This window comes from Tubulanus polymorphus, chromosome 11 (assembly GCF_964204645.1).
Source record: "Tubulanus polymorphus chromosome 11, tnTubPoly1.2, whole genome shotgun sequence".
Lineage (NCBI taxonomy): Eukaryota > Metazoa > Nemertea > Palaeonemertea > Tubulaniformes > Tubulanidae > Tubulanus > Tubulanus polymorphus.
This window is the reverse complement of record NC_134035.1, coordinates 1,789,887-1,805,051: the sequence shown is the minus strand read 5'-3', so window position 1 is coordinate 1,805,051 and position 15,165 is coordinate 1,789,887. Positions and strand designations below refer to the sequence as shown.

The 15,165-nt window shown below is 38.1% G+C and overlaps 1 protein-coding gene across 1 annotated transcript in view; it reads right to left on the bottom strand.

Moving 5' to 3' along the window:
* Positions 1-316: 316 nt before the first annotated feature.
* LOC141912571 (inactive phospholipase C-like protein 2) overlaps positions 317-15,165 on the bottom strand; it is a 76,218-nt gene continuing 61,369 nt past the window's right edge. Inside the window, exons 4-26 of the mRNA XM_074803855.1 lie at positions 14,442-14,484; positions 13,215-13,344; positions 12,458-12,576; positions 12,042-12,108; positions 11,685-11,778; positions 11,005-11,122; positions 10,724-10,809; positions 9,735-9,855; positions 9,140-9,314; positions 8,541-8,636; positions 8,310-8,412; positions 7,712-7,891; positions 7,115-7,293; positions 6,508-6,646; positions 5,926-6,072; positions 5,654-5,751; positions 5,161-5,265; positions 4,397-4,582; positions 2,070-2,138; positions 1,829-1,882; positions 1,418-1,510; positions 1,202-1,297; positions 317-760 (exon numbers count right to left, since the gene is read on the bottom strand). Coding sequence (XP_074659956.1) covers positions 686-760; positions 1,202-1,297; positions 1,418-1,510; positions 1,829-1,882; positions 2,070-2,138; positions 4,397-4,582; positions 5,161-5,265; positions 5,654-5,751; positions 5,926-6,072; positions 6,508-6,646; positions 7,115-7,293; positions 7,712-7,891; positions 8,310-8,412; positions 8,541-8,636; positions 9,140-9,314; positions 9,735-9,855; positions 10,724-10,809; positions 11,005-11,122; positions 11,685-11,778; positions 12,042-12,108; positions 12,458-12,576; positions 13,215-13,344; positions 14,442-14,484 — 2,573 coding nt within the window. The 3' untranslated portion in view covers positions 317-685. The remainder of the gene's footprint in view (positions 761-1,201; positions 1,298-1,417; positions 1,511-1,828; positions 1,883-2,069; positions 2,139-4,396; positions 4,583-5,160; positions 5,266-5,653; positions 5,752-5,925; positions 6,073-6,507; positions 6,647-7,114; positions 7,294-7,711; positions 7,892-8,309; positions 8,413-8,540; positions 8,637-9,139; positions 9,315-9,734; positions 9,856-10,723; positions 10,810-11,004; positions 11,123-11,684; positions 11,779-12,041; positions 12,109-12,457; positions 12,577-13,214; positions 13,345-14,441; positions 14,485-15,165) is intronic.

Genomic DNA, 15,165 nt, shown 5'->3' with positions numbered 1-15,165 from the left:
ATGAAAACCGTTTTCTCTTTAATTTCACAGATGTTTCTCTGTCTCCGTCTGCTTCATTCGTATTGACCCACGATCGATTAAATACGCGTGCATGATGGATGACGAATCTATCCATGATTACAGAGGTCTTCTTGAATTGATTACACCATATTGCAGGTTGGCGAACACAAAATGTGACAGATCCTCAAAGTTAGTATATAATAAACTTGTAGTTATTACTTACTCATTGAAAATGAGAACTACTTTAAACTCAGAATTACCCTAACTCGCAGCGGTGTAACTGGTTACACTTAAATAAAATACCTTGTTTCTCCTAATCGGCCGGTTCACTTTCGCAAACGGCAATAAATTTTGTAATCAGTTCATTTCTATAACTGCTTATTATATACAAATATTCGAACAGAAAGTTTTAGGCTATTTTGCGCGCAGCCAGCACGCCTAGAACCGCGTTACGAATGACTTCAGCTTCGCCCCAATTCGTAACATTTTGCGAGATGAAGAATTGAATCATGTTCCAGTGACACCTATTCATGTCCTAATAATACCCACGGCCAGTTCGAGCTTGCGTTCGCACGTCGTGCAACCCGCAACTAGGTTTTCACCCGTTCATCCTCAGATCACGAGTAGTGCGCGCGGGATATACCGTTAGTTATGACCACCACTGCTACTAGGTGGCGTGACTAGATCAAATACCCGTTTCGAGTTGGTGATGGGTTTTCGATTCTTTGATCAGACCGGTCGACACGGCCGCCTCCTGAACCTGAAAAATATTTCGACCTCGTTGAGAATTTTGGATAACGATTGAAAGGAAAGGATTGAAGAATTCCGATGATTTGGCACCAAACTAATCCTGTTGATGGGAAATCTGGATTAAAATCATATTTTACATACATTTATGTATAATAATATCTGGATTAGACAGGGTTTGATCAAGGGGTAACATCTGAGAGTCTCACCTAATATTTTAGGGCATATTAGTAAGAAAGGGTAATTATGGTAGCAATCTCTTCAGCTGTGATTATAACTTCAGACAAAAATGTGCCTTTGCTGTAGGGAAATTGCCATTTATAGATTTTGTTGAAAAAAGTGCCTCTAAATGAATGGACACTCAAAACTTTGAGGGCAAGTAGGATCCTCATCCCCATCAATGAGGTCAAAACAATGGATACATGTGTGAAAATGCTGTGAAATGTGTAACTACCTGTTGCATGTATTGCTGACATTCTTGTTTTGCCTGCAAAATGAGATCCGCTTGACCTTTTAAAACTCGAATATTCCACGCGAAATTCTCCGTCGCCTGCAGAACAAAAAAATGGCAAATACAATCAAGGCTTTAAAACTATAAAGCAACAGGTTTCCGATTAGAAACTCCTGGTGAATCATATTTAACAATAATAAGGGGACGTCACGAACAAACCTTGTTTAATTTTTTGCCTTTAAGTCCAGCCTGACGACAAAGATTGTCTAGTTCTTCGTACCATTCTAGACCGGCCTGTTGACAATGCATTATCTGTAATGATGAACAAACTATACTTAACTTCTATGTGCAGCCCACCAATGATTTACATTCCCATCTAGACTTAAGTGGTTATATAGTAGACTTGGCCTTGCTCTGTCCCGGTCAACTCGGTGAACTGTTCAAGTCAGGGAATTTTTAATTTTTAATTTATTTGGAAAATCAAAAATTTCCAACATTTCTAACTTGGTATCCAGTGAGATATTTACACTCAGTCCCGACGCTAGAGAATTGGGTGTAGTTTTCTATACGAACACAATTAGAGCATCCGGAACAAGTTTTTCAGCATGAAAACCTGAAATCAACACTTACCCTATGATTGACTGAGTCTGCACTCTGTATGAGATTCCTACATGACGCGACAAGCTAAAAATACATAATTGATTACATGAAGATTCATAATCAGGGATGGATCCAGGGGCTAGATTTGAGAGTCAATGGCAATTCATTAAAAAAAGGTTGAATACCCAATTAGTTTAACAGAAAGAGCCTGGGCCAGCCCTAGTTATTGAAGTATTATCATCTAACAATAAAGATATCCATAATTTGTTACCTCGTCGAAAGTGATAAGCGGGCGTTTTAGTATTTCAGGAATGCTGCCTTGCGCCTCTAATGACGGGTACTGAAACAGAACAAATGATCATCCATGAATACGCATCTATTACATATCTATCTCAAGAAATGATGATTAATTCATTAAGTACACCTGTATAAAAAAGAAACCTCGTGGTGCGCTGTATTCGATTAACCCTTTCAGTGCAACTACACCGCGATGCGGTGTATTGATGTTATTAATAAATAGTTTTTATCATCATTGAAAAATGGCAGCACCTGTCAAACATGGTTAAATATAAGTTACTAATGATACACCGCAATGCGGTGTAAAGGCACTATAGTGATATTCCCATTATTCAACGCACTGGGGGAATTTTTTTAAAATTTCAAATTATCTCTAGCACTTTCGGACATTAATTATTCAGCACTGAAAGGGTTTTAACACCTATATAACATGTATGTAATGCTACCATTCATGCTGTATTAACCTTCACCATTGTTTACACGTGTTTGTGTTTAATTGCCTAAAACCGACGTACACATGGAGTGAGTCTACCGCAGTTAATACATGCACCAGTTCATATCCATAACGCAGGGAGATTATTACAGTTTAAAAAACATTATATCGCAACGTTAAGTAGCGCAGCATCTTCAGAAACGTTTTCAAAATAATCTTGGGGACATTTTTCATGGTATTTGGGGAAGTTTTTGACCAAATATACATCGACAATACATTATATTTTTCAACTTCAAGTACTCAAACACAGCAACTGAAAAACAGCCGGAAACAAGAAGCCATATTCCATTCATTCATAAATACAAATACATTCTCAACTAAATAACTGAATTACGATGAATTACATGTACAGTCAACTCTGAATTGTCTTGATGGTGGATCATCTAGGATAACTGAACATCAGTTTAACTGCTCAACAAACATAGCCAAAGTGGCTCCCCCTAGTGTTCGATTAATTCGGCGAAGTTGCCCGTTTTTGAAAACAATGATTTATGCGTTTAAAGTTATTCGTGATTATCTAGAATGATCGGAAAAACACACTTTTGATATTCTAGATTTTAGATCATTTTTTGGGCCCACGGTGACTTGGGGATGGATTAGGAATTCATTCTGCTGCGCAGGAAGCCTTGTCACCTGTAGCCATGCTAGCTGAATAAAACCACTGGTATCACCACTTATTAGCATCTGCACTAACAAAAAGTGAAGCAAATGAAATAGCAACAAATGAATTTGTTAAAAACACAAGCAGGATCAGGTCTAGAACTGTGAATTGATTGGTCGTAAACGGAGAGGGGAACAGTTGGTTTCGACACTAGTCACTAGTTCAAAATAGTTTAGAGGATAATCGACGATGAACTAAATCTCTATAATTAAGGAAACAAAATCTGGGGAAAAACTGATGATGGCGAATAATTGAGGGTCAACTGTTAACAAGAAAGCGTGCATTATGATGATGATATACTATATTTTAACCGGATCTCAACCGCATTCGTTTTCCTCGTTACATATAGGTGTCGCTGATATCTCTTCGTCGTGTGGAATTTCGACGAAGCGTTCATTTTTGAACGTATCGTTTGTGAAACCGATCGACTCGAAAAATAATACATAACACATCTTTAGCAACATCGGCGCACAACTGATCATCACTTGCCGTGGAGCGCGCGAAGGGCAGTAGACTTTTCAAAAAGCGACATCAACGGTGCATACAGAACAAGACGTGAGAGTAGTTAACAAATTCTTTTGGCCGAATCAATTGGAAAGAGGTATTTTGGTTTCAGTAAAATGAACTCGACATTTCGGAGCAAGGCACACAAGCATTTCTATCTTATGTCTCGCTGAGCGCTAGGCTTTGCATATTCCGTTGTCTCATCTACGAGCTCGGGAGGAGATTCAGGCAAGCGACGATAAGTTGTTCGCATTTAAAATAGATACAGAATACATAGCCACGTCGTGATTGTTGGTCGTTTTTGCGTTTGAAGTGTTTGTTGTTGTGTTATATACCTGAACGATGACCGGCGGACGAATGAGAGTCGTTTGAAACGCGCTAACGATCGCCTGTTTGAGGAAATGACCGTTGTTGACGAAGCCGGAATTCGGCAATGGTGGAATCGCCTACAGAATACGCCAGCGTCAATAGATATATATATACAAATACATGTACGATATGTTACTATATCAATAAAAATGCGAAAAAGGCAAAAAAATAAAAAACGGGATGAATTCGAAGCGCGTAAGAACTAGAAATATTAATAAAAACTTATGTTAACCCTTTGGTCGCTATTCGCTACGTATCCGGTCGATGGCCTTACCTCTGATTTGATGGTTAGTAATAGATTGATTCGTTCGCCGGACGTGGAAATTCTCGATGACAGCGTGCGTATACACTGTTTAATGTTCGATATCGGAGCCAGACCGCACGCTTCTTTAAACGACCCGAGCGCCACCTGTACGTTGTCGCGTAAATCAGCAGCATCTCGTAACGGTTGAATGGCCATCTGTGAAATTAACGAAACATTCCTCTTACGTAACGCACAACGATGAAACATCGGTCAAATACATACAATAGAACCTCGTTACAACGAGCTTCAGAAAATGTTTCAATAGGTTAATGGAAACTAATGAATCTGAAACATAGCACGATCATTGAACCGGCTATCGAAGGGGATGGTGCAAGGGGTGAACAGCCCCCTAAGAATGTCAAGTTGCTGTGAAATCTTAAAGGAATATGAATTTAAGCCATGGTTTAGAAGTTTAAATTCGTAAGCTTTTTCTCTGTATTTCCAAAAATGAGTTACCATTTCCTGATGAGCTTTCTATCGCGGTCCCCTTTAAATTATATGATATGTTCTATTCTAGGGGTGCACCCCTCCCTAAATCAGGCCCTAGATCCTCTCCTGTTCTGTGTCATGATTTACCGGTAAATGTTTGGTAAACTGGTAAATACCAGTAAAAAACACATTCTTTAATAAAGCACTATTCGAAATTGAAGTCGTCAGTCACAAAGGATAGGCTTGCATCCTTCCCATCAGCGGATATAGGGTATAAAACTCTATCACTGAAAGGATCAACTCACTTTGAAAGTTTCGTCTATGCTCTTCAGCCCTATGTGCTTCATGCTCGTGTATTCACGACGTTTTCGCCCGCGTTTTTGATGTCCGTAACCACGGCGACTGCCTTTCTGCAATACGTCATAAGAAAACGGTTTCAGAAAGTCATCAAAACGATGACCTCGAGTCATATTCAAATATATCCGTGGTCAACTACAACATAATGGATACCACTTATGGCAAGTGAGGTCAGTTATTTTTTCAAATTCAATAACGCACAATTAAATTCATAAAGTGATGTTTTCCAACGCATCGTGAGAATACAATATTTCTAGATTTAAGATTCGTCCTTTTTTGATAATCAATAGCAAAAAAAGTTAATAGAATATGCACTAAATTTCAATTAACCATGTCCTATTGTTAGGCGTACCAGCTGCTGGCAGAAGTCCTCATCATTCTGATGGAAATATCCACATTATCTAAATTGATGATTAAATTTGGATTGCATTCCGTACTTACCCCACCCCCTGGTTTGTTGGTTATTGCTACGTGTACAAATAGAGTGCAGTTTTCCAGTAATTCTCCTGTGTTTGAATACAAGCGCACGTGACGATAACCTGCAAAATCAGAAACAATCGCGCAACTTTAAACATTGAAAAAATATGAAAATCAAACCAACGACCAATCTTAAAATTCTTTTGTTCCCTTTACCCTTCGATTTCGTCTTGAAAAAGAAGTCAATGTAATTAAATGGAAGGGCTCTAACTAAAGCTATTTAAATCGATATTTACCAGTTTGCATGCATTCGAATGGTATTGTATGTTGACCTATAAACTCATCTCCGATGTATTCATCGTCGAGAACAGCGAACCGCACGAGAGCCAGCTCTGGCAAGTTAATCTGGAACTCGAAACTTTCATCAAACACGGGATTATGACCTGAAATACCAAGATAACATTTTAAAGCGTAAGCGTGCAAATGTATGGCTCACGTTAGCCAAATCTAAGTGAGAACTTTGTTTGGCATGGAATCTGAAGCATAAAATGCAGTAAACAGTGCCTTATTCAGAAATTTTGAACAAAATATTCTAGTTGACCAGATACATCGTTTACCAGTATCAGGGAGATTAACAGTTTTTCCAAACTAATTTTAGTAAATTTCACCAACTGTATCTGTTTAGCGAGTAAGGAGGAGTCTACTAGTTTAACTGCGCCTTACTAAGTAGTTGGGACTGTGAATATTTCACGGAGTAGAGCAGATATACTGAGAGTCAGGCAAGTATGAGTTTTTCAAAATGAATTCATCGCATTGATTAATGTGTTGACCCAGTACCGAGTAAGGTGCAGTCTATTGTCTATTGTATCTATAGTTACCATTGTGCGGTACAGTTTTGGTTCTTTCCTCGGCACAATCAGCAGGAATGCCGAATATTTCCACGGTAACGTACGGGTCCGTAGTGTCACCTTTCGCCCCCGACCCGCGAGGTTTTGGAAATTGGTATCCACTTATTATCTGAAAAGAGCGTGTTGAGCAGTGATGAAATACTAATGTACAGTATACATAGTTGATCAGAATGTTCTCATTTCTCTGAAAGTCCGTTCTCAAATCATTGCCACTTCCAGTTCTTACAGGAACAGATCCAAAGGGAGAGTGCTTCGGGTGCACAGCCTCTCCCCTGAAAATGTAAGTTTGCCCTAAGCTAGTTCTCTCATTTCCAAAAATAAAAGGTAATGTTTTCCGTTGAGCTTTCTTTCAGGGTGCCCTTTTAACCATATATGCCGTATTTTGGAGGTGAGCCCATCCCTGAATCTGACCCTAGATCCATCTGTCTACCATCATTGCTACTGCGACATATCTCATACTTCCACTTCTGCCACTGTTACCACTATTCACTCATACTGGACAGAAATGGACTTAAAGAGGTCCATGGACGACAGTATGATCATTAAGAAACGCTTGGCAAACATACCGATAACGTACCCGTATATGTAGTAGTTGCGGTGATACACCTGGTATCACGTCGCGAGTATTTGCACTGAAGTACGCGATTTCCTCGCGCATGATGGCTGGTTTCAGCATGTAGCCACAAGCACCATTTTTACGAAAATGTCCGTCGTTCAAGTCCATCATTAATCCGGGAGTTTGGTAATTTAGAGCCACTGGAATCGACGAATAACTTCACTTAAACCAGCTTTTATAACATTGATAATATACAAGATCACCAGTACAAAGGAAATCATAAGCGAAATAATCCACGATCAAAAGAAAAACTATCATAGGATTTTCAACTTGAATTGAGTCTAAACTTCAAAGTTATTCAGAGATAGTTAGACTTGAATTGAGTCTAAACTTAAAAGTTATTCAGAGATAGTTAGACTTGAATTGAGTTTAAGCCTTTACGATCTCCATATACCCCGTTACGCAACTTTCATACTTTTTTCTGATCATGGGTTTTTTCACTTACGTAGACAGACTGACAGACAGACAGACAGACAGACAGACAGACAGACAGACAGACTTGTTGTCTGTGAAATGAAATTCATGTGACCTCACTAAACAATATCCGATGCTACTAACCTAACTGGCAACCGCAGTTCCACAGATCCTGAGGATTGTAATTACTGGAATCGACTCTCATACCGTTCGGGTATATGCGTGATAGATAATGTTTATTGTGATTGACGAATTCTTCCGGGCAAGAATTCGCTAATTTCAAAGCGGTCGCCTCGGAAAATGAACACATTTCTGTGTATTTTTCTGCACACAAAAACAAAAGAGATGAGATTAAGTAGATGTATTTTTTCAAAAATTTTAAGTGGGAACCTTCCTCGAAACAACAAAAGTTTTTCATTCAAATTCAACATTGCAAGTCACTTCATGAACAAATTAGCATTCACATGGAATAATTTGACCAGTGCTAAAATTTGGCATGCAAACCATGTGGCATAGGTGCAACGAATCAGGCACAAGCCAAATTTGACCATGGTTTTCTTTAAATATATGAATTTTATTTCCATTAAATCATGTACAAAAAATTGTCAATAAAACTCACATTCATCACAAGATGACATTAGTGAGTTTGGATTTTACCATGGTCATAAAGCACTAGGAAAATTGTAAAGCCAAGGTCCAGAAGAAATGGCATTTTGAGAAGCTATTCGAGATACGAACTTACGTTTAGATTGCGAAACAGAGAACTCTTCGAATCTTGTAGACTTGCAATAGATGACTAGATCGGATAACTCTTTGGCTAATTTCACTTTTTTCATCGATCCTTCCTGTAAAACGATATCGTTCATATCATCGCCATCGTTAATACCGCGTTTTAAAAAAGACGAACGTTATCAATAACTCGAGATCAAATACGACGACGAAGATGTTCGGATGAGAAAAAAAAAATACGTACTCGCTTATTATTTTTCCTTCTTTCGATGTCCGAATTCTCATCTTCGTCGGTGACGTAGCCTTCAGATCCTTCGAAATCATGAGCCAACTTTTTACACTGAAAAGGGACAGCGGTAAATAGGAGTTAGGAAATTATCAATTATGAACTGAAAAAAAAATCCAATCATTGCACTGCTATCGCCATAACTTCAAACCCTTAAGGTGACAAATGAATGTAACTAATATGTACTCCATGACCTTATAAATCCATATTTCATTTGTGTTGAACACATTTAAACCTGTCTTTACTCTCACGTCAAGTTTCATGGATATCCATCAGATATTGCAGGCTAACAAGAAATCAAAGATAGCTGCCCTGGCGCCATATTTGAAGGCCGATGACCTCCATTTTCGATATGGGTAGCCAGCTTACCCGCCCTAATCCTCACACCCAATCCTCACACCCAAGTTTCCCCACCATCATTATTAGCTAATCACAAAAAGCTTTCGACAAAAGGCACAAGAAACAAGGTAAATCTGCTTAGACCTAACAATGGCAGGGGAGAGTCGGCTAATGTCTGAAACAATTCCGGAAAATTGACAAGAAATTTTTCTGCTTACTTTGATGAGTATTTTGCCTTTCATATTTTCCGGTGACGGCAGACGTTGTTGATCGTTGTCGTGTTCAAGCGGCGCTCGTAACAGTTTATCGCCGAACGTTTTAATCATGTAATTCGCCATCGCTTGTTGCTGTTTGATGCTACAGTGATTCTCGATGGACAGTATCACCGGATATCTACAATTATACCAATCACACATCGGTTACAATGTAAACGTGAAACAATAACAAGGATTAGATCACAAGGTGCGCCACTTTTGAACCAACTAACAAATTCCCTGAGTTCCCTGATTTTTTTATGTTATAACATAAAAAACCTTGATTAAATTTGAGGAATTTCTTTGTTTAAAATGTTACATTTTTCATGAATCACGTATTGATAAAGAAATACTTTGTCATTAGCATATTCAAATTCTCTCAAGTTTTTCCTGAATTCTGACAAAGCGCCTAAAGAGCAATCAAAATCCTTAGGTTCTGGCGCAAGTCTTGTACGACCCCTTCGGTCTGCGTTTGATCGTTTGGAGGCGGATGCGAATGCTTCAAAAATTGGTTGTTTGTTTTCGTTGAGTTTTGATCGGAATAAATCTAGATACTTACTCTGAAGTTATAAATGCATGTTGATCAATAGTCTCGACGACTGCCTTGAATGATATCTTCGTCGTTAACGTATGGCCGTGGTATATCACAGGGTCATCGTTTGGGCCATCCCAACAATCAACTGCGTGTTCAAGAGACGAAAATAATAATAATGAAATCATAATTTTTTCAGGTTGGATTCCATTGTTTCATTTATAGATTAATGCTATCAATAAACAGGGCTGACAACCTCAGCAAAGTGTGATCAGTGTCTAGTTGAAATTTTTCAAGAATATTTCATTGAAATATGAGAGAAACGTTCAAACTAATCAGTAATGAACATTAAGACCCTCAGTAATATCTTTCCGTCGGGATAAAAAAAATCACTAAGCATCAAGCATCTAAGTATTTTCCGTGACAAAAAGCTCTTAAGAAGAAAGCTTTCAAGATAGCACCAACTAACAAGTTAATGCAGTGATCATTAGGATGTGAGCTCTCGTCTCCGCTCGTCTCCTAACCATAATTGATTTATTCGGGGAAATGTGCACAGGATAAGATTAAAACCCATTTAATACAAATTCAGAACATTAAAATGAATAAACATTAAAAAAATTTAACAAATTCAGAACATTAAAATGATTAAAGTGACGGTCTTTAGATTTAAATGATGATTGTCTGAAACGTCGTTATCTTTAGGTATTAATTTCTGATGAATAAATTTTGTTTATAATCTTACTATGCCCCGCGGGATATCCGCTAGCTGTCCTTTTTTTCTGATTGTGTGAATTTGATTTGTCTTTCATCGGTAATTTTTGCCAGAAACTTTCAAACGCCGAAAACAATCAAAAGTGAAAGTAGATACACGTAATTCCTTTTTCGTAGAGAGCTCAATCAAACGGGGCCGAACACTCCGAGCGCATCCTCACTCGCCGCAGCAGCATCATCGGGGCCCCATTATTATCGAGAACCGGGGAGCACGAGAGAGAGATGAAAGAGAAATGCATGCTTACGCTCGACGCATCGACATCCTTTCCTCAAGGCACGAATATAACCATCGACACTCGACGGACCTTTCAACTGGTCTTCCATTAAATATCTATAAAACATTGCCGAATAAATCAAGCGATATTGCCGAGAGACCGTAGATTGTCTCCGGTCTGATCACGTATCAGGTATTATTCGGAGTCTCTTCAGTAATCCGAACGGTTCAACGTTGAATTGTCGGTAAATTGCCGGTAAATTGATATATCTCATCGAGTAACCCCGTAGAGGGTATCGTATCGTTACTTACGTGTTATGTGAGCTGGCGATGAAATAATGACAAAGGGGATGAGTCATATCTTGGCAAACTTTCTTATGCTCCGGATCGAATATATCACATTCTTTGGAAAGTAAATAAGCCGTAAATCCTGAAAAAAAATAATAAAAATAAATATAGCCGCAAAGCAGCGACAACAGGTTTTCTGCACAGAGTTGCACTATTCGAATCAAACTGATGGGAATAAATTTGCCGGGATTCAAACCTCGGAAAATAATTTGTGAAATATGAGATGCGAACTGCGTTTAACTTCTCAAGTCAAGTTACGATTTTTAAGTCAATGAAGAATAATTGAATATCTGAATATCAGTTTTCAGCAACCGGATACAGGTTAGCAGCTCTGAGCAACCAGTACGTGCAAACAAGTCCCTTCTGGGGAGTCATATTGGAATTGGTATCTGCCCCAATTTTTTTATTCCAATCCTAGAATCTAAGGATCTTTCATAAGACCCTGTTAGATCAAAAACGGAAAGTCACATAATTTCTGGCTGATTGGTGGTTTAAACCTATATCCTTGAATCCTATATTCTTATTAGTTTAACATAATTTCTGATGCCACGAGGTTCCTTGTAACAAGGTTCCACTGTATATAATCAATATAAGGGAATGCGTTTTTCAGTTTAAAGCACTTTATCTTAGCGTATAGCACATACCGTCTATCCCGAGTTGTCCTTTCCGTCGTCCTTCTTTTGATGGTTCGAATGTATTCACTATGTCCATGCATTTATCTTTGGTTACCCGAGTCATCTGTACAAAATGCAAACAGAGTAACATTGTACTGTTACTTGCCATAGAGCATTTCGCATGCAGGGGCCAATCCAGGGGGTCTAATATGAGACTTTCGTAGATCCATAGATTGCATCTTTTAACAAACTAATTTTCTCTGGCAATCTAGTCAGAATTTTTAAAAATTTTCAACTAGCCCTTAAAAACTTTGTCAGACCTTCGCATTTTACCCCTGGATGCACCTATTGAAGTCTAGAGGTATGAAGGAGCTATACTAAACTTACCCCTTGTTCCGCCTCTAAAAATAGTAATAAATCATCTGTAGAAAGGTAATCAGCATTACTGGAGTATCTGTCAAATAAAAACATCGGTATATTATTATAGTGCTTCATCTCTGAAAGATTAATTCAATTGTCTTATCACAGCAGTTGAACCTGGGACTAGTTGCTCATAAGTTCGTTCCAGTGATTTTCTGATAGTTTGGACTAAATCATCAGAGAAATGAAAGTAAACCATTGCGAAATCATCGTTTGTGGGTTTTGCTCAAAAACAGATAGATAGGATATTAACGAGCTAAATGAATTTTGAGCAATTAGGCCCACGTTTCTATATCCTATTTGAAATCGTCTCGGACCTGGTCAAAACAGTGATGTTCAATCAATCGTGTTGGGGAAGGGGGGGGGTGAGAATGATGACTTACTTTACTAATAAAAAATAGATTTCTGGCCTGGTTGTGACTTCTTTGAATATACAACTAAACTCCTCGCTAGAGAGTCTACCTCGACCCTCGATATCGCTATTCATATAGTGTGAGTGTTCCTACAAACGATAAAACAACGTGATGGAATAGTGAACGTTGATATCCTACTAAAATTCACACTCTAGTGACAACTTAAAAACCTCGTTCGCGAAACAATTCTCAACGATTCTCTCGCTCCGCAGTTCCGCATTTCAATCCAGGGTCAAATGATACATAAGGTGTCTTTTTAAATTACTCGGATAACAGATTTTCTCAAGAAAAAATGAGAGGAAAGGCAAAAAATAAAAGGGGGAGAATTAATTACTTTTTTATGTCAGGCATTATGAAATAGAAAGAAACAGGGAAAAATAAAGAAATACATTTTTTCATCATTCGAGTATTCTAAACATAGAATATTGAGAGGACTGCAGAAAAATTGTATAATTTGCAGAAATAGTAATGAAAATTATGATGAATTGAATTCAAACCATACAAAAAATGAGGAAAACTAACACTTTTTGAAAAACGATAGATCAAAAAGTGACATGACAAAAATTGATTTTTTTTTTGGTGAAAATAATGAATTTTTCTGTGGAACTCCGGGGTGGTAGGTCTGTACTCCAAGCAATCAAAAAAGGCCTAACCCATAACATAAATAAACCTAGTGATCAACCAACTTTAACTGAGGATGAAAACTGTCTACCGTCTATCGATTTACCTTCAGTTTTTGTAGAATCATCGGCGTGCTGACGTTTTTATTCAGTTTTTTCATTAAATCTATTATGTCATATTCGGCGAGAAAGCCTTCCTTTTCCTCGTCCGCTTGACTGAACACTTCCTGTAGCCACCTATCAACGTAAAGTCGTCAAGGAAATGAACCCGGTTTCTGGACCAACGTAGCCTATTCAGAACGTTGCGTGCTCATTTTTTCATTTCAAAAGATTTCTTAATTATATTTTTTTTTTGCCGTGAGGTTGCTGCGGTTTCTGGACAAACATAGTTTTTTGACGGCGTAAAAACCGTTTCAACAATGTATTTGTATATTGCTAATCACTATGCATTAAATAAGGGGTACTGTGTGAGTCGAATGTGCACTACATCATCAATATTGGGACTAGTCCGTTTAGACTGGTTGCCAGTCAATGCGATTTTTGATATTCAAATTCAAAATAACTATATTGATCATTAATATCACGCGTATGCGTCATTTTACTTCAAGGCGTCAATAAACTGCTCGTTTTTAATGATTTCATCAAAAAAGGATGTCTAATTTTCCAATTTTTGAAGTGACTGCCGACGGGTTTAGACGGCGAATAGTTTAAGCGGGCCCCATTATCAAAATTTTTTCCTGATCTTTGAATTCCTCGAAAATAACTTATCACAACCGAGTAGTTGCATCAATACGCGACGGACGAAGGGAATGGAATTTTCAATTAAGCCTAGCGCGCAACGACGTTCGTAAGTCAAAAATTGCAAATGATTATCACCGCAGATGTTGAGAGCTAAGATCGTCTGCTGTGGCGGTATTCGTACTTAGTACGTGTCACATGAACGACAGAATGGCAGCCATTTTACATGTTCTCCTCTCATTTTAGGGTATTTAAGGAAGAACTATAGAATTGGAGGGAGAAATCAGATATTTATCTGATTTAGCCCTCTATATGGACCAGTAATCGAATATTGCAAAGAACTTCGCTGGGGAATCAAGCCAACGAATATAAAAAAATTGGCTGGATTTTGGCGCTGATATCATCCACAGTCATCCATTTACAAATCCCCTCCAGTTTTCATTGATTTTTCCAAGTGATTACACAAAATTCACCAGTGTGAATCAGAGATTTCTAGGTTTAAAATGTTAGAATTCATTCATTTTTCATCGAATCACGTACTGATAAAGAAACACGCGGTCAATGGCATTAACCGAATTGTTTCTTCAAAAGGATACCTATCTCTCATCTGTTGTCTGTCCTCTAAGTGATCCGTTGAATCTGTGGAAAAGATAAATCAATAGTTGAATTAGATTAGAACTAGCAGAGACAGTGGTAAAGTGTCTAATTATACCCGAATCAATGGCCGTCACACCTAGCGCATATGGTACGAAACAGAACATGAAACTGAAATGTTTTTCTGGCTAGTTTTATCGCTGTGCGAGTTGCTCTGAAACAAGAAACACAGTTCACCCAATGTGACAAACATTGTTTCTATTACTGTGTGCGATGTAATAATAGCTCACCGTGAAACACTGATGAAAAAAACAATCAGTAACAATGATACATTACAACTGATCAAATTCACCACCGGTTTTGTTTTCAGTGTTTCTTGTTTCACTGTGCGTGATAAGCCTAGCGCATACCGCAAGATATAAACCCAAAACATGAAACAACTTTGTGCAATAACCGAATCATCAAACCACATAAACATTAATCTGTTTCGTGGTGATTTCTTGCAGGAGTTATAGGGCGCAAACTAGACATCAAACGCATTAACACAAAATATACTTCTTGCATAAAAATTTTTCTTTCCGACCACGCAAAAAAAATCTATGATCACCCATCAATGAAGGGAATAGCTCCGATAAATCAAAAAAGAACCACGTAAATTATGAGAGGAGTGAAGTAATTTGAAAGTCTATCTGATGCGGGTGTCAGATCTGTGACTGGAATATCACC